This window comes from Lynx canadensis, chromosome B2 (genome assembly GCF_007474595.2).
Source record: "Lynx canadensis isolate LIC74 chromosome B2, mLynCan4.pri.v2, whole genome shotgun sequence".
Taxonomy (NCBI): Eukaryota; Metazoa; Chordata; class Mammalia; order Carnivora; family Felidae; genus Lynx; species Lynx canadensis.
Window position 1 is genome coordinate 136,552,077 of NC_044307.1, and position 17,744 is coordinate 136,569,820.

Below are 17,744 nucleotides of genomic sequence, written 5' to 3' on the forward strand. Positions count from 1 at the left end.
CCAAGACGGCATGTTTCTAAAACTCGCTTCCCTATTTGTATCTGTCATCACACCCCCTCAAATCCGTCCTCTTCTCAAACTTGACGTGTGTGTCCATTTCGCTTGGCATTCCTTCATTTGACACGAGGTAAGTTTTCATTTTCAGTGCAAAACAATTCAGTCTGCTCCACAAAATAGAAAGTGTAATGCGTTTCTAATCCAGCCTTTTGTTTTTTGTTCCTCATATTGCGTTTTGATCATCCTTGGGTTTTTCATGTAGTTTTTCATGATAAAAGTCAAAGTAAGATTTAAAGGTAAAGTATCTTGAACTGCGTCGGGGTCTTTATGTTCTACTCAGAAATAACATTTTAATGGAAAATGTACAGATAATTGTGCAAGCTATTATTTTCTTGTTAATATCCTTACTATTTATGTATTTGTATTGTAAAAGTTCATTAGTTCTCTTTTCCTGCATTGCAAAATTAATATAGGGCCGTTTTCATTTGTGTTGGTCATTTTATAAAAGACAAATGCATAGTTTTATGTGAAGGGGTGTTTATTTTCCCTCTTTTTGAAAAAAGAAATACACTCACTAGCTGAAAAATGATAGAAAACAAGGGATTTCAAATATTTTTTCAATGTGACCTGAGGGAACATCAAGAGACCACATAAATTCCTTTGTTGTCTTGAAATTTCATTGCAGTGACTTATTAATGATACATAGGCCAAGCCTTAAGGCACAAAAACCTGTTCATTAACAGGCAGAGACATTTCCGACCACTGGACTTCACTCTTGGTGAACTTCATTTTCACATATTTTATTATTAACGTAAGCAGCTTATTCCTTTTTCTGGTTATTACAAGTCACGCATGCTCGTTAAACTTTTCCAAAATACCAAAAAGCATAAACAAGAAACTATCGCATCCCAAATCCCATCAGCCAGAGGAAAGGGCTGTTAACATGTGAGACCATCTTGACCCACAGTCTCTCATAAATGACATCAGCTGACACGTGCTGTCCTGTAAGCAGCCTGATTCGTCAGCGACGTGTTGCGTGCCTAGCTCACTCCATGCAAGACGGTACAGAGCTATTACCATTTTGCATGAGTGCAGAACATTCCACGGGGGGGGGAGGGGCAGTAAAAATGCCTCGGATGAGGGTGGATTCCATTTCATGCATCTTCCCAACACTGTGCAGCCCGGGGTGGCTCGGTGGCTGACACTTCAGCATGTTTCTTATTCTTCAAGTAAATCGAGGCCAGAAAATGATTTGAAAATGCCGTAGAGACGTTCCACAATTTATTTAACCGGCTCTCTGTTGATGGGCACTTACATTGCCTCCCATTTTTGGCCATTGTGAACAGTGCTAAAAGGAACAGCCTTGGGCGTGCATATTTGTGCATTTGTCCGGTGCTCTCCTTAGGAAAACTCCCTACGGGCTTTAAACTGAGTATTTTAAAACTGCAAATTAAGAGGGGCACCTGGGCAGCTCAGTCGGTTAAGTGCCCGACTCTTGACTTTGGCTCAGGTCGTGATCTCACGGTTTGTGGGTTCAGGCCCCGTGTCAGGCTCTGCACGAACAGTGCAGATACTGCTTGCGATTCTCTCTCTCCCTCTCTCTCTCTCCACCCCTTCCCTGCCCACTCGTGTGCGCATGTGTGCGTTCTCTCTCTCTCAAATTAAAAAATTATAAACCTACAAGTAAAGATTAAACTACAGTCATCCGTAATGTCACCTCTTTAGTGGTCAAATCATTTCTTCATATTTCTTTCCCTCCCCCCTTCTCCCTCCTCCCTCTCCAGCTCCTTTGTAATCGCTTGTCTCCATCTAGGGCTGTCAGAGTCACTCAGTGGCTGCAGCATCTCATTTGCCTGTGGCTTAAACCTCCCACAGGCTTCCAGGCTCACTACCATCGGACTCCCAATCCTACCAGGGTCCTTCCCAACCTAGGACCCCACCTCTGATGTCTCTGTAACGGGGCTGCACGGGTGCTCCGTGCTGAGGGGAAAGGTTGGCCTCACCTACGCGCTCTGGGCCAGATCCGTAAAAGGGGGACCTTTCAGCTGACTTGGGGGGGCTGTTTGGGAGTTCTTGGGTCCCAGGGTTTGGAGCACACATGGGGTCAGTGTTGCTCTTCTGGAATGTGCTAGATGCAAGTTGATTTACAGAAATAAATAAACTCTTGGGCATTAAGAGCTTCAAAAGCAAATTTCGTATTTTATCCATAAATTTGCTTCCCTCTTTCTAGTCTCTAAAGTGATCTTGGTAGGTGGGTTTGATACTTTTCTCTCCTTGCTTAAGGTGGGAGGATTTAAGGAAAAGTGAGGAGGATGGGCTCTCAGTTTATCAAGGAAGAATCAAGTAGTAATTTGTCATATGGAGTGGCTGTGATTTACTCTTTTGGGGGCTTGTCAATTCTAGAAATAAAAACACCAGTCTACACGTGGCTCCGCCCTTTGCTGGGAGCACAGAATTGAACTTCTAAAACAAAAGCCCTCATGGTATTGTTATCAGATTGCCTTCTTGAAGTCACAGGGTCTAGGCCCGCCTCCAGCCACATGCTGGAGAGTGCGGTTAGCGCCGCTCCCTAGGGTTAAAGCTGTGCATTGGTCCAGGCACGTAGAACATTGGTTCTTGCCCCGACGCTGTCTCTTTGCCAGCATTTGTATGTGCCTCTGAGCTGAAGAGCCAGATTGAGCCAGGTTGTCATATTGTAGATAGAAGTGAAATTAAACCTGAATTCTCAAGTACAGATTTAACCCCAAGAGATAAACGGCTCTTTTCCTGAAACAGTGGCTCTATGTTCCTTACAAAACAACGATCTGTGAATCAACAAAAACTAAATTGTGTTCCTTTCAACTCCACTGAGGGGGCGGAAATGCTGTGAGGGTAGGATTTTGAGACATACCTGCATCTGTAAGGAAAGCCTGAAGGTTTTTGGAAAATCTATATACCACACTGTGTTCCCCCACCCACACAACAGATGGCATATTTTTTAAGTGTGTAAACTGCTTCTGTTTTCGCACCTTTTAATAGCTGGATCTTTGAGATTGGTTGTAAAATAGCAGACAATCATTTAACTTACAATGTAAAATGAAAAGTTCATTTGAAATACGGTCGCCTCCATAGTTTTGCTTTTGGTCACGTCAGTTAATGGAAAGTGACGATTATCAAACATGCTGTTTATTGCTATATCTTTAGAAATATAAAGGACCCCTCCCAGGTACCTGGCTGGCTCTGTCAGTAGAGCCCGTAACTCTTGGCCTTGGGGTTGTGAATTTAAGCCCCCATGGGGATAGAAATTACTTAAAAATAAAATCTTAAAAGAGGACCTCTCCAATAAATGAGTTATTTACTGTTTCTGAAGGATTTCTCTATTCTGAAAATAATACTGGCTTACAATATAAAAAGTTAACATCATGAAAAACAAAAAGGAGAAAACGAAGTCTCTCATTACTGAGAGGTGTTAAAATTTTTTGTATTTCCTTCCAGGATTTTCTCTCTGCATCCATCCTTTTTACACATTGAGATCATGCTATAAATACCATTTTGTGTCCTACTTTTATTTCCGAATACTGTAACATGAGTCTTTTCCCGTGCTTTAGAAGAATGCAGGTACCCAAGTCGTTTTTCAAGAAACCTCAATAATACATTTGTTGTTGTACTTTCGAATTTATGTATAAATGTGATTTAAGCGTGTCAACGGTAGAATTAAAATATAAAACAACAGGATTAAAAGAAAATCTTCTGTTAATAACCCAAATGTGGAACAGATTACTTCATTTTAAAAGCTGTTCTTCTAACTTGAGGATTTCTTACTCCGTCGGAATCATCTGTATTTCATCAGCTACACATCGCATGGTATTTACACCTACACATCACTTTATTTGCTTTGCCTGACAAAATGAAAAGTATTGGGAATCGTTCGGGGAAATATGCCAAAAGAATCTTAGGGGCTCTTGAGTTTTACATATTTTCCCAGTTACACTAATGAAAAGGAATTTGTTTGAGAACTTGCCTTGGAGTGCAGCTGTAGGGCATTGAATGTGTGTGCAAGATACGTCTCCATTGGCCCTGTCCCGATTTCTGCGCAGAAGTTTTGAGAACTTCTCTAAATTGCTCAGGCAGAAAGAGCAGTTAAAAAAGAAGCCCAAATTGGTCTGTGAACAGACCGAGTTTCACATTAAAGAACAATTAAAGTCATTCACATCACTTTATTTCTTTCCTGTGCAGTGCCGAGTATCTGATCTGTTGTTTCTGTTTGTTTTGTTTTTTTTTCTTTTTAATGTTCCAAGCCATTATTTTGGTCAGTGTTAAATAACCTTTCCTGGCTTTTCTAAGATTTTGGTTTTTTACCTTGGGTCACTATTTAAACCTCTGTGAGTTTTTCTGCTATTTGCACAACTTGCAGAATAAAACAAAGGTATTTACAAGAGATCGCTACCGACTGGGCCTTTTTGAACTGCTCACTCCCGTCAGTCAGGTGTGATAGGAAACACAACCCAGTGGACTACAGAGTTTGTTGCCAGGAATAAAAAGCCTGTAATGACTTCCCAGTCACGAAGATGCCCGGGATGAGTGATATATATTCATATGCTGCTTGAGCATGTAGTTTTGGAGTTCAAGGTTAGACCCATGGCTCATGACGTGATTCCGTTCAAGATGCCAGAGTTTGAGAACTGCACACTGTTTTGCCACTCCTCTCTGCATAAGCAATCTCTTTGACCTTGGAGCAAATGGTAAACTTCTCATAGGATGTGTCCACACATCCAAAGTCACGGAGTGCTTTGATAAATCGTTAACTGTAGTTGACAGTAAACATATTTGTCTTAGAAAAGATGTGCATGCTGGGGCGCCTGGGTGGCTCAGTCGGTTGAGCGGCTGCCTTCGGCTCAGGTCACGATCTCGCGGTCTGTGAGTTCGAGCACCGCGTCGGGCTCTGGGCTGATGGCTCGGAGCCTGGAGCCTGCTTCGGATTCTGTGTCTCCCTCTCTCTCTGCCCCTCCCCTGCTTGCTCTCTGTCTCTGTCTCTCTCTCAAAAATAATAAACATTAAAAAAAAGAATTTTTTTTTTTTTTTTTTAAAGAAAAGATGTTCTTGCTTTGTCAAGCGTTTTTTGCTCGACTGTGCCTGGACAGGTGACAGAAACGCAATGAGAATGGGTATAGTCCTTCGCCTCAGCAAGCTTGTGCGCTGGTAGGCAGGACAGCCGTGTCAGGAAGCTTGTAATAAGACCCTCAGAAAAGTGATGCGATACATACATAATAAATGCTGTGGGAAACAGAGGGGGGCAGATAGAGCTACAGGGAGATGTTGAGGAAGAGCATGAGTGAAAGGCATTGTTCCCTCTCCATATACTCTAAGCTCTTCCGGAGAACAGCAATTAGGTTAAGTTGGCCTTCACTGTCTTCTGAGTCAACTGGATAGTTTGGAGTCAGAGCTAAGGACACTGGGACAGCCGTTAAACCCAAGTTTGAGATCCAACGTAGGAATGAGGTGGAATAAAATGTTTATTGTGGCTCTCCTTTTATTGCTCCCAATAAATACTTCCTGCTTTTTGATTTTCCTGAATTGTATCAGTTGGCAGAATGCTAAGCCGTCCTGTGTTTCTAATTAAGACTTGGATGGTCGGCCGAAGTTTGGAGGAGGTCATCTCTGGGCGTGTCTGCGTCGGGCTGTCTCCGACAGCTATATTAGCACATCCCTGGGGACGAAAATGTGATGCTTCACGTGACGCACCGAAGTAGACCACCTATTCCTTCGCAAACAGTAGACGACGAGGACCGTACTTAATCCACCCTGTGTTTGATACTTTTTTTTACAGGCCGTCCGAAGACCGTGATGCCTGTGGCTTTCCAACCACTCTTTTTCTTGTACTCCTCAACAGGAAGTTGACTCAAAGTGGAAACACTTTCACGTACCTGGGCCTTCATGTTGACCAGGTGTCGTGCGGCTTGAGGAGTGGAGGGAGGCGTACGTCACCAAGCATGTGTGGGGCCGTGCACCCTGCCAGCGACCCTGTTGCTTCGTGCGGTGATGGCTTCTCAGCCCTCACCCAGAGTCGGGCGTCCCCGTGGCCTGTGATTCCGTGGGCACTTCCCTGGTTCCCTTCGGAGACGCCCCTGTCGCAGCCCTGCCTCATCCTCAAGATTTCTCCCTACTGCTCCTTTTGTTTCCTTTTGCTTTCTTCTGGCCATCCCTTCAGAGAACACGTTCTAGAAGATTCCATCCTATCCCTCTTTATACTGTGTTCCCTCTCACTGTGATCTTCCCCACTCCCATGCTTTCAGTTGCTAATTAGTGGCGAACAACAGTTACAGTTTCTGTCTGTAGAAATGACTTGGCGAAGTCAGGTGACGGGTTTTGATTTCCGGCTTTACTGATTGCTGGTTGGCCTTGGGCAAGTTACTGAACCTCTTCGTGCCTCAGTTTCCTTATCGAGGACAAAAATGAACCTAATAAATGTAAACGCACAGAATCTCACATATTTAAATATTTTTTTAACGTTTATTTATTTTTGAGAGAGAGAGAGCACGAGCACGCATGCGGGGATGGGGCAGAGGGAGGGAGACACAGAATCTGAAGCAGGCTCCAGGCTGTGAGCTGTCAGCACAGAGCCCGACGCGGGGCTCGAACTCACGAACTGTGAGGTCATGACTTGAGCCGAAGTCAGACACTCAACCGACTGCGTCAGCCAGGCGCCCTTCACAGAACCTCATATGTTAATGACCCCAAGCCCACCCTCCATCTTTATCTGGCTAACGTTTATTCATTTGCTGGGTCTTAGCTTAGGTGTCACTTCTTATATGAAGACTTCCCCGATGCTCCAAACGTAATCAGATCCTCCTGCACGTAATCAGATCCTCCTGCCTTGTGCTCTCATAACACAGTCTGATTGCCCTGTTTCTCTCATATGTGTTTATCACTTTAATTGTAATTGCCGGTCAGTCTGTCCATATCTTCCATCGGTTGTAAGCCCTGGGAGAGCAGTGATGGAGTCCAACTTGGTCAATCATTGTGTCCCCAGGATCTAGTGGTCTGGCACATAGTAGTACTTAATAAATATTTGCTGAAAGGATGATTGATTGTATCACTGTGGCGGTCTGAGGCAGTTGGGGACGATGATATATCTAAGGCTTTTTTTCTATTTCTTTGTGGTCACATCACTAGGTTTTATAGGTCAGAAAACTCTTATTGTCGGTTTTGTTGTGGTTGAGAGTCCTGGACGACCCTGACTGCACCATCTAACTCATCGGAGACCATGTCGCAAGCCAACATGACAGTTTTTAAGTCTCGTAACAATGGTCAGAGTGTGCTAAGGAACAGTTTTATGGGTCCTTATTTGGGAGTGTAACGCACGCCTGTCTTCTTAGTTAACGCCATGATGGTCGTAACTAATGTGTGATGTTTGCTTTTATAGAGTGTGGTGGTCAACGAGGTCCTCCAGAGCACTTGGGGTCTCCTTTGTGTGCTGGGGAGTGTTGGACTCATTCTTTCCCAATGCTTGAGGGGCTGTTGATTGAGAAGGGATTAAGCTCAGTGTGTCTGACTCCAAGAGATAGGAGCTATAGGAACGCAGACATCTCTTCAGGACAAAAAACTCTCTAACCGTAAAAAGCTATCCGGAAATGAATGGGCTACCCCAGAGGTAATGAGGCTCCCTCACTGTGTTGCAACATGGTGGGGACAAGCCCTGGGCCCTGAGATCTGGAAGAAGATGGATGAGAGGGTACGATGGGATGCCTTCCAATGCTCAGAGTCTGGCCATGGACCATCGAGTAGGCCTTGTGCCCGCACTGTGCCCCCAGTAAATGGCCCTAGACGAATGAATGCCACATCACCCATTAAGAAGAAACAACATCAGCTTAATTATTTAAACCATTTGATGGATAATTCTATGCCATTTCTTGAAGCTGCTAATGTTATCACTGCCAAATAACTTTTCTTTTTTGGTCTCTTGGTAAAGGTGTGTCTGTTTCTTGGCTTTAGCTTAAACATGGCCTGTGTGATGTGGGTAGACCGTAAAAGTCCCTGGAAATTGAATTTTTAAGTGAATTTGGGAATGGCATGTTCTCTACCTGTCTGCTCTGATTTGGTTCTAGTACCTTAGGTTGATTTTGCATAGGTCTAGGAAATATTATTAAATTTTTCTCTCTCTCTCTTTTTCCAAACCAGGATCACACCCACCCCTCTTGGGGAAGGGAAAAGTACAGTTACAGTTGGGCTTGTACAGGCTTTGACTGCACACCTCAACATCAACTCCTTTGCGTGCCTCAGACAGCCTTCTCAAGGACCAACTTTTGGCGTGAAAGGTACTTGATTTAACAACCGGTATATTTTGCAGAGCAAAATTGGGGGCAGAGCAAAGTTTTGAAAGAACATTAGCGTTAAAACTTGTCAGAGGGACCAGTACGTCTCATCCCGACGTTTCATCCCAACGCACACCCCACCTGCACGCTCAGTATGCGGTGGTCCTCCCGAGGCGGTCCTCCTGCAGAGGGGGCTGCGGCGGGGGTTTCGGCAGAGCCCCGCAAGAAGCCCATCGCCCTGGCTCCGTGGAGTAGCTGCTGGGCCCTTGCTCAGGACTCCAGCCTTGGGCGGGAGCCTTGCACCTGATCGATACCTTCTTATTCGTATTGCTGTTGTATCGTCCACCCCTGCCGTAAAGAAAGGTCTTTCCAGCCAGTTAGACACCCTTTCAGTTGGACCCTCGTTGCCTCATCTCACGAGAGTTGCTGGGGGGCCTGCAGAGCTCTGGAAACTGACCAGCTGTGGACAGAGCTGTGGTGCAATTTCTGTCTGGCTGTGCTGGGCTGACATCTGGAACCTTCACACTCACACTGATTTATCATGAGGTCATCCTTCAGCTCACGTTACAATAGCATTTATTGCCGCAATTACTATTCGTTCTTGGCACTTTGTGGATTTTAGCGGTATTCTGTTTATCTCACTGTCACAGATGTTAATAACTCCGAACTCATTAAGTACTGATAACTCAGAGAACGTCATACATTCTGTGGTGGAACGAGCACTAAACTTGTAGCAAGAAGGCTGCGGTTTTCTTCGTGGCTGTGTCTCTTGCTGCTGTGTGACCTTCAGCCAGCTGTAACCTCTCTGGGGCACATCTGTGAAAGTGCTAAAAGTTCTAGAGTACCAGGTTTACGGAATGGTCGTGAGGACCAAATGACATAGCAGATAAAGAACAGGGCACACCATAAGATGATCTGGACACGGAAGGTATCACTATTGTTTTAAGAAAGAGAAGTCTTTTTAATGTAGTGACGTTACTCCCTTGAGGGATAGTCAGCCTGACAAATTTTATATACTGTTCTCTAAAATCTCTTGGCCGCATCTTACAATGCATTGGTCTGAGTTCACCTGGTGGATTTTTTTGAGCGGTTTTTTTTGATATTCAAAGCATGTGCAGGTGAAATGACACAGAGCCACATAGATCTAGTAACAGATGAATAAAATAATCTCATGTTGGCTGTAATGAGATTTGCTGTATTGTTTTTACCTTTTTTTTTTTTTTTTTTTTTTTTAACCAGGAAACTCCAGTCCTTACATTGTATTGTTGGGTGAAGTGGGAACTTTTTCCCCTTTTGTTCTGCTTTGATGGACAGTTGATGTTTTCTTTACTACCTGCTGTTTCATCTTGGGGGTGTGTGCCTTCCTGCCGGGTTTGGGGAGCTGTGTCCCCGGGGCTCTGTTCATCCTGTGTAGCTATACTTGCTGAATGATTTCAAACGGCGTCTGTTCTGTTGTTCAGGAGGGGCCGCGGGCGGCGGATATGCCCAGGTCATCCCCATGGAGGAGGTAAGATCTCAGCGAAACACATGTCACGTGTCACTGTTTCTCCTTCCTGCAGCCTTTTTTCTGTGCCCCATCAACACAGGCCCACAGTCCTTTATCCTCAGTCCAAAGGCCTAAAGATTCTGAAAACCAAAAACGTTTGCATCACTTACAGTGGCAAAACCTGACGTTGAGTGTTATGGGCTATTTATGTCTATGCCACTTGATGTAAATATTCACATGTTTTGCTGCAAGAAATACTGGTTTTGATTAATGGATACGGACTTAGACCCTGCTTTGGATGTTTTAGTAAAACATTATAGGTATATCGCACTCTTTCTCCATTTCCAAAAATTCTGAATCCCAAACCCACGTGGCTCCATTCTGCATAAGAGGGTGGAGACCTATCCCCATCGATCATCAGTTATCGTGCCCAATTCAGGAGGACTTGGACTCCTCACTTGGGCAGAGGGAGACTCGAAAATCAAATAGTTCCAAAGAAAAATGGGCACAGAAGGTCAAAGGTGACCATTCTTATTTCTCCAAGAACCCCTACCCCCGCATAACCACCCCCTCGTCCCCTGAATCTGACCGTGACTGGGTCTCATCACTTCTACACTCTGCATTGGCCTCTTAGTTCTGGTCCTGAGAAATCTTCTAAAACCCAAGTCTGAGCCAATTGCTTTCCTGTTCAGTGTATTTCAGTTCTTACTCCATCACTCCTGTGTGGTGTGGCATGGCAGGTCCCCGTGTGCTGGTCCTGCCGTCCCTTCCAGCCTTGCTGTCTCACGTCCCCACAGGCTGGCCTCCCTCTCACCCACCCCACCAGACTCCCTGCAGACTCTTGATCCCAAGCCTCGAGCGTTCTTCCTTTCCTGTTCTGCCCTCCCTGCCCAGCCTGTCCATCTCTAGGTTCCATCTCCCCACTCACATCCCTTCATGCTGTTTCCCTCATCCGGTTCGGTTGGCTGTGCTGATTTAGAGGGCACGGACCCCAGCGCCCGGCACAGTGCGCAGCACTCACTAGGGGCTCGCTAGGAAATGTTCGTTGATTTCGATGAATGAATTCGGAAGGGTGTTTGCCTATGGAGGCCTGAGGGTCAGGAAAGCTAAAGGGAAAATATGGACACTCTTCAAGTACTGGGGGTGGGCTGAGAGAGAATAGTGTAAGGCATTGCTGGAAAAAATAGCCCCAAGCCTCACATCTGAAGGGGGATGAGTAACATTCACAAGGAAGAACCAGAGCCAAGAGGCCAGGTTGGGGACAGGGTACAAGGAACATGCCCAGGGGAATGGCTCAGAAATTCCTGTGCAAATACTCAAAGGGCATCGGTGTCCTGCTGTCATATGGCATCAGCTGCATGGCTCAGACTTGGGGCAAACTTAAGGCATATGATGGTTTCAGCTGCCTTATGATCGTTCAATAGGCCAAAAACAATCAGGCAGTTTGTTCCTTGAATTCGAAGACCTTCCGTATCTCCTTCATCTCTCTATCCCCAGCTCTGAGCACAATGCCCGACCCTCAGACCGTGTTTGTTGACTGAGTGCATGAATAGACAACTCGTACCGACAGAAACTTAAGAAATAATCATGGGAAAATGTTTGAATAAATTCCAGATGGGTTGAAGAATGGAAAGTGAAAATACTGAGTCTTGAAGGGCGAGAGGGAGCCAGGGTTGTGCAGAATGGGGGGAGAGTGGGACCTGCTTGGGGGACAGTACGGGGGCGGGGAGGGGTCTTCGGGGAACCGGAGGCCACCAGTGTGTTGTCAGGGGGCCAGTGGGGATAGAGGAAGTGAAATATGGAAATGGGCACGGGGCCAGCTCCTTCAGGCTTTGAATTTCATGGCCTAGATCTTGTTTGAATATCGTGGTCCGCCATTGAGGGGATGTTGACACAGTAATAACATGATGTAAATTGAGTTTGATGAAAATCGCTCTGGACTCTGTGCAGAGAATACACTGCTAGGAGTACAGGGTGGATGCTAAGAGTGCAGTAAGGAAGCCCGGGGGAAAGGCAGTGGCGTGGGCCAGGGAGGTGGCAGTGAGGATGGGAAAAGCATGGCAACCATGTAAGACATGTTTGCTGAGTTTGCAGAATTAGATGTGGGGCGTGAGAAAAGGGGGGACATCGGGGAGAGTGAGCTGAGCAACTCTTGAGTCATTGATTGAGGCGGATCACGGGGGCAATAATGGCCTCGAGGCTGCAACTGTGGTGAAGGGGGTGGTGGACAGAAAAAGAAGAGAGGCCTGTCTGGGGCCTGGGGACACCCCAGTGGATACCGAACAGGCATCAGGAAGGACAAACATGAGCCAACGGTAACATGGGGAAAGGATTCAATGCAAACATCAGAAAAGAGCTGTTAACAAATCGTTGATTGTTTATTTTCACTAATAATCAAATTAGTCTACATTAAAACTACTACCATTTTACTTGTCAAATTGACAGCTGGATTTTTTTTTTTTTAAATAGTAACAATACTAAATCTTACCAGTGAGAGATTGAAACATGCTTTTATACATTACTGGGAGGCAGATGTTGGTAACACTTTCCTGGAGGGGAGGTAAAAATACGAAGTGCCTTAGAGGGCGCCTGGGTGGCTCAGTCCGAAAAGCATCCGACTTCAGCTCGGGTTATGATCTCACAGCTTTTTTATTTAAGTTGTTTTACAGACTTAGCTCATTTTAAGGCTGTGTAATTCGTGCAATATTTTATTTGTTCGGAAAGTCCTTGAATACTGCCACGGTTGTTTGAGACAAGTAGAAAGATGTTTTCATTTCTTTTATAGTTCAACCTTCACTTGACCGGGGACATCCACGCCATCACTGCCGCCAATAACCTGCTGGCCGCCGCTATTGACACAAGGATTTTGCACGAAAACACTCAAACAGACAAGGTGAGGAAGTTTTCTCGTTGGCCTTTTTGGGCATCTTGTCCTGGGATTTCTGGATTCTTGAGGAGTTCATGGGAAAACTTTGTGGGGCCGATAAACTGAAATTGTATTAACAATTTTGTGAGTTCTATATATCCTTATTTCTTGGGGAGAGGATCCCTACTTGGGTCAGATTCTCAAATGAGTTTATGACCACTGCCAAGCCGTTGGGTGAATTATATTAGTTGTAATTTTTTTTTTAATTTTTTTTTTAACGTTTATTTATTTTTGAGACAGAGAGAGACAGAGCATGAACGGGGGAGGGTCAGAGAAAGAGGGAGACACAGAATCTGAAACAGGCTCCAGGCTCTGAGCAGTCAGCACAGAGCCTGACGCGCGGCTTGAACTCACAGACCACGAGATCATGACCTGAGCCGAAGTCGGACGCTTAACCGACTGAGCCACCCAGGCGCCCCATGTTAGTTGTAATTTTAAGGCAAATATTCTTTGGATGGGACTTCAGTTTTGAAGGTAATCGGTAGACCAGTTCTCTTCCTTCCGTCCAAAGGTCCAATCTCCAGTCTGTACTAAGGGGATTGGAAAGATAGCTTTTTGACTGTAATGTTACATGCAGCCATTCTAGATGTACTGTGAATGAGATTAGACCTCCTTGTTGGAGTTCAAGTGCATGCAGCTGAGGTAAACACACACCTGACAGTGATAGAGCACTAGGTGCTACTTCCCCATGGGCGTGGACCGTGGATAAACGTGGGACTTTCTGGCATGTTTACAAGGATCCTGACTTCCTCCCAATTAAAGTAACTCCCTTGTGCGTTTTTGAAGCCAAGTACAGATAAATATTAATTTGCTGGTTGTAAGGCTGTAGAGATCAAGAAATACATATTTATTTTTGCAATGTGCATGATTTCAGATCTAGTCAGATTTATTGAAATGATAGAAGTTAAGGCTACATTGTTTATATCGGCCAAGAATTTTAATAGGGTCTCTAATATAAACAATTTGGTTATAAATGTAATGAGCTTTGTCATATCCTGTGAATTATCCAAGTTCCTAGCTGGCCCTTAAACTTTTGTGGGGCTTTATTTTTGTTTTGTGTTTTTAGGCGCTGTATAATCGACTCGTTCCTTTAGTGAATGGTGTTCGAGAGTTTTCAAGCATTCAACTTGCTCGGCTGAAAGTAAGTTTCCAGCTGGTGGCTCTTCAACAAGAAAATGTCCTAGAAACAAATCAGAAAAATTGTCCACGCCAGCAATTTTGAACTTGATTTGGGTTTTCAGACACTCTTTGGGGCGTTAAACTCTAGAGACAGAACAATATAACAGAGAGAGAATAGAGGAAGAAGCCTGAGACACGGCGACACCAAAGGGCAAGCAGACAGATTAGTTCCCCTTTGAAGGTCTCTGTTCCTTCGGCCGTAAACCGGGAGGACTGCTTTGTAGGTGTGGAGCACCGTAGTCAACTGACAGATCAAATTTCCAAGAGTCCTTCTCTTATATTCTTGTATTTCTAGGAAATAAGTTCTGGCTTCTGTAAATGTATCTCTATAAGTTTTTGTTGCAGCAAGATGCCACGGTCGTGCGAGTGGAAGTAATCTCAACTCTTATCCGTCTTATCATTTATTTCCTGGTGCTATTTGCTGCTGTCCTGGGAATCCCATGGATTGCCCCTTGCTCTTTTCAGAGACTAAAAGCTAACTTAATGGTATAAGTTACAGGCATTGGTTGGTAATAATCGATTTTAAAAATTCACCCCCTTGGGGTGCCTGGGTGACTCCGTCGGTTAAGCATCAGACTTTGGCTCAGGTCATGATCTCGCAGTGAGTTCAAGCCCCACGTCAGGCTCTGTGCTGACAGCTCCCTTGAGATCATGACCTGAGCTGAAATCTAGAGTTGGACACTTAATTGACTGAGCCACCCAGGTGCCCCTACATTTTGCCTTCTATTCCTTCCAAAATTGATCACGTTGTTTTTCGTTTTCATCATTAGAAACTGGGAATAAATAAGACTGATCCAAGTACGCTGACGGAGGAGGAAATAAGTAAATTCGCCCGTCTCAACATCGAGCCCTCCACCATCACGTGGCAGAGAGGTTCGTGCCGGTTGTGGGGTCGGGGATGAGGTCTGCTCCAACTGAAACTCGTAACCCACTTCCACGAGCACATGGTTTCATTTCCTCCCCTTGTCCTCCCAGCTCATGTTCTGGGATCCCTCTGTTTGTCCCAAGCCCTGTTATTTCCCCATCCTCACCCTCGCCTTCTGTTCAGGAGGAAACGTCATGCTCCTTCATGACTGGCTCTACCCCATCCATGCCCCCTAACACATGTCCAAGGAAAATTTCCTCGTTTTTCTCCTCCGTGGTAGTACCGGGTGATGATCCCCAAGGTGTCTCAGAAGGGTGAGTTGGTCCGTATTACCGGTCCTTCTGTGTGTTCTTCTCAGACCTGCCCACTCACTTTCCTCATTTCTTCCCACTTCCAGAACACTTTTATCAGATGCCTGATTGATTGCAAGCACCTTTTAATAAACGTTCTTGCGTCAACTTCTTTCTCCCAGTTCAGTAGGCTCATAGTGTAGAGATGTTCTGTCCCTTCCTGACTCAGAAGTCCCCGTGGTGTGTGATAAAATCCTGTGTGGGGTACAATCGCCATCACACCGCTTGGCCTGAAGCACTATCACAGTGTGGCCCCATACGCTTTTGCTCCCTGTCTGCTTTCGAGACAGCCTCTTCCTTCTGCCTGTCCTTGGCCGGCCATCCCCACCCCATCTCCTTGCCTTGACCCTTCCAGACGCAGCCCAGGTCCGCCCCTTCCCAAAGCTTCTCTTCTGGGAATCCATTCGCCCAGTTCATTAACAGTTTAGTGTTTTCTCACAAACCGTGAGGTAGAGAGAAAAAGACCAGAAACTGAGTCTTGGCTTCACCATTTATGAGCCGTGCAACCATTAGCAAATGATTTCCTCGGTTTTCTTCTCTGTAAAATGGAGTAATAATACTGGTGTCTGCCTTGCGTGGCTCCACTGCAAAATGAGAGTGGTTTGCAAACCCTACAGCACCACCCAAAAGTAATCCAAAGGGAATAGTTGTATGATGTAGCTGTCTGTGTCTTTGTCTCCCAAACTAAAGGAGAGTAACATCGTTTCGGAAATTCAAAAAATGTTTTGTTAATAAAACCAATAACATTATCAAGATTTCGGAGACGTCTAGAAAGAAAGAAACATCTTACCGTACTAATAACAATACTATTCAGTTTTTTTGTGCATCTGGATTTTGTGTATAACTCTAACTTAGGTGTGTAGGTTTTAGATCCCACTGTCTTATTTATTTGAGTTTACTTATTTATTTTGAGAGAGAGAATGTGCATGCATGCGTGCGGTGGGGGTGGGGTAGAGGGGCGGAGAGAGAGGGCGAAAGAGAATCCCAAGTAGTGTCCATGCTGTCAGTATGGAGCCCCACTTGGGGCTCGATCTCCTGAATCGTGAGATCATGACCTGGGCCAAAACCGAGAGTCAGACACTTAACCACCTGAGCCAGCCAGGTGCCCCCTCCCACCAGCTTCATTTATATCATAAGTAGCATGTTACATTCAGTTAGCTCTTTGTTGTAATGGTAATTTTAAATGGACCTAGGACATTCCTTTGTAGATGAACCATAATTTATTATTTAACAGACCAACAGCAGTTTTAATAATGGATATGGATATTATCAACATTTTATTGGGAAGCCTGCTAACTTTTTTTTTAATAATGGAAGTGACGACTTTAAAAAATTATTCCAGATAAATACTAGAATTATATTATTGTTCCTGGCACTAAAGTGAAGAAAATATTATTGATATACGTAAGCCACTTGGGTTGAAGGAGTTTAGAATGACATTTGCTGAGTAGTTTGACTCTTATTCTCATGAATTAATATAAAAAAAATGGAACTCTTTATCAAATGACTTGAGGACATTTTATATAGTGTTTTGTTTTGTTTTGTTTTGTTTTGTTTTGTTTTGTTTATAAGGCAATATAGGATTTGACCTAGAAATAGCACAACCCTGGTGATGAGCTTAGGTCCTCATATGATTTGAGAACTAGAGAGGGACACTCAGGGACCACATGGGGCTGAACACTCTGCAGACTACATGAACGTCGCGGATTTCATGGCCGGCCCTTCCCTTTGCGCTCGGTGTACGAAGTGTAAGTGGTAGGTCTTTGATCCTGTGCCTCACATCAGAGGCTTATAGGCCTCATTGCCTGGCAACAGGACGGGGCCAGAGCCAACAGGCTATTCCAGAAACAATTAACATCAACAGAAGAAGCAGTAAGCATCGAGCCACTTTGTGGTTCCTAGAGTAGCGGGAGCCCTTGCCTCTCTGATCATCGTCCCCCGCGCCAACCTCACCTGGGGCCTACAATCTTCCCTTCTCCCTGTCTCGTTGGTTCGTCCATCTCCTGGCCATTAGACCAAGGTCCTGCACGCCTCAGTTATCCTCAGCGAAGCAACATCAGCTTGTTGGTTCCCGACGCTGTCCCAACAGCCTCGCAGGGAATCATGACAGTTGTTCTGCCGAAGGCAAAATAATGGCCCTGCGCCTTGTACCGCCCAGAACGGGAGCCAACTGTTGGTGGTGCTAGAATTATATTATAAGTAAGTTAGGCACCCTCTGGATGTTCTTCAAGACCTACTACGGTAGTGCTAAAGGGACCCTTCGGACCCACACTCGCTCGTACCCTCCTCTTCTCCCCTGTGCCCGTAAAAGCCCCCCATCCCCCGATCAGAGATTGATGTCTTGTTCATCTTTGCATCCCGGGACGGCACCTGGCACAAAATTGGCCGAGTAAATATTCCTGGAGTGAATAAATGGGTTTCTCATTCCACCTTTAGTTCTATATTATTTAGAGGCCAGGAATGTGTGTCGGTATTTAATCTTCACGTTTCTTAACGTGCTGCAGTGCGTGTGGGTGCACAAATATGTGTTCAGGTCCCTGCTTCGGGTTCGGTTGCTTGTATCCCTAGGAGTGCAGTTGCTGGGTCACAGGGTGGGTCAGCGCTTAACCCTTTCAGAGACTTCATTGGCCGCTTCTGGTGATGCCGGTTT

At 45.1% G+C, this 17,744-nt stretch overlaps 1 protein-coding gene across 1 annotated transcript in view; it reads left to right on the forward strand.

The window, feature by feature from the left end:
• Positions 1-14,746, forward strand: part of MTHFD1L (methylenetetrahydrofolate dehydrogenase (NADP+ dependent) 1 like) — a 57,858-nt gene extending 43,112 nt beyond the window's left edge. The window contains exons 12-16 of the mRNA XM_030316590.1: positions 8,155-8,291; positions 9,749-9,795; positions 12,560-12,667; positions 13,767-13,845; positions 14,650-14,746. Of these exons, the coding sequence (XP_030172450.1) occupies positions 8,155-8,291; positions 9,749-9,795; positions 12,560-12,667; positions 13,767-13,845; positions 14,650-14,666 (388 nt within the window). The 3' untranslated portion in view covers positions 14,667-14,746. The remainder of the gene's footprint in view (positions 1-8,154; positions 8,292-9,748; positions 9,796-12,559; positions 12,668-13,766; positions 13,846-14,649) is intronic.
• The last annotated feature ends 2,998 nt before the right edge of the window (positions 14,747-17,744 follow it).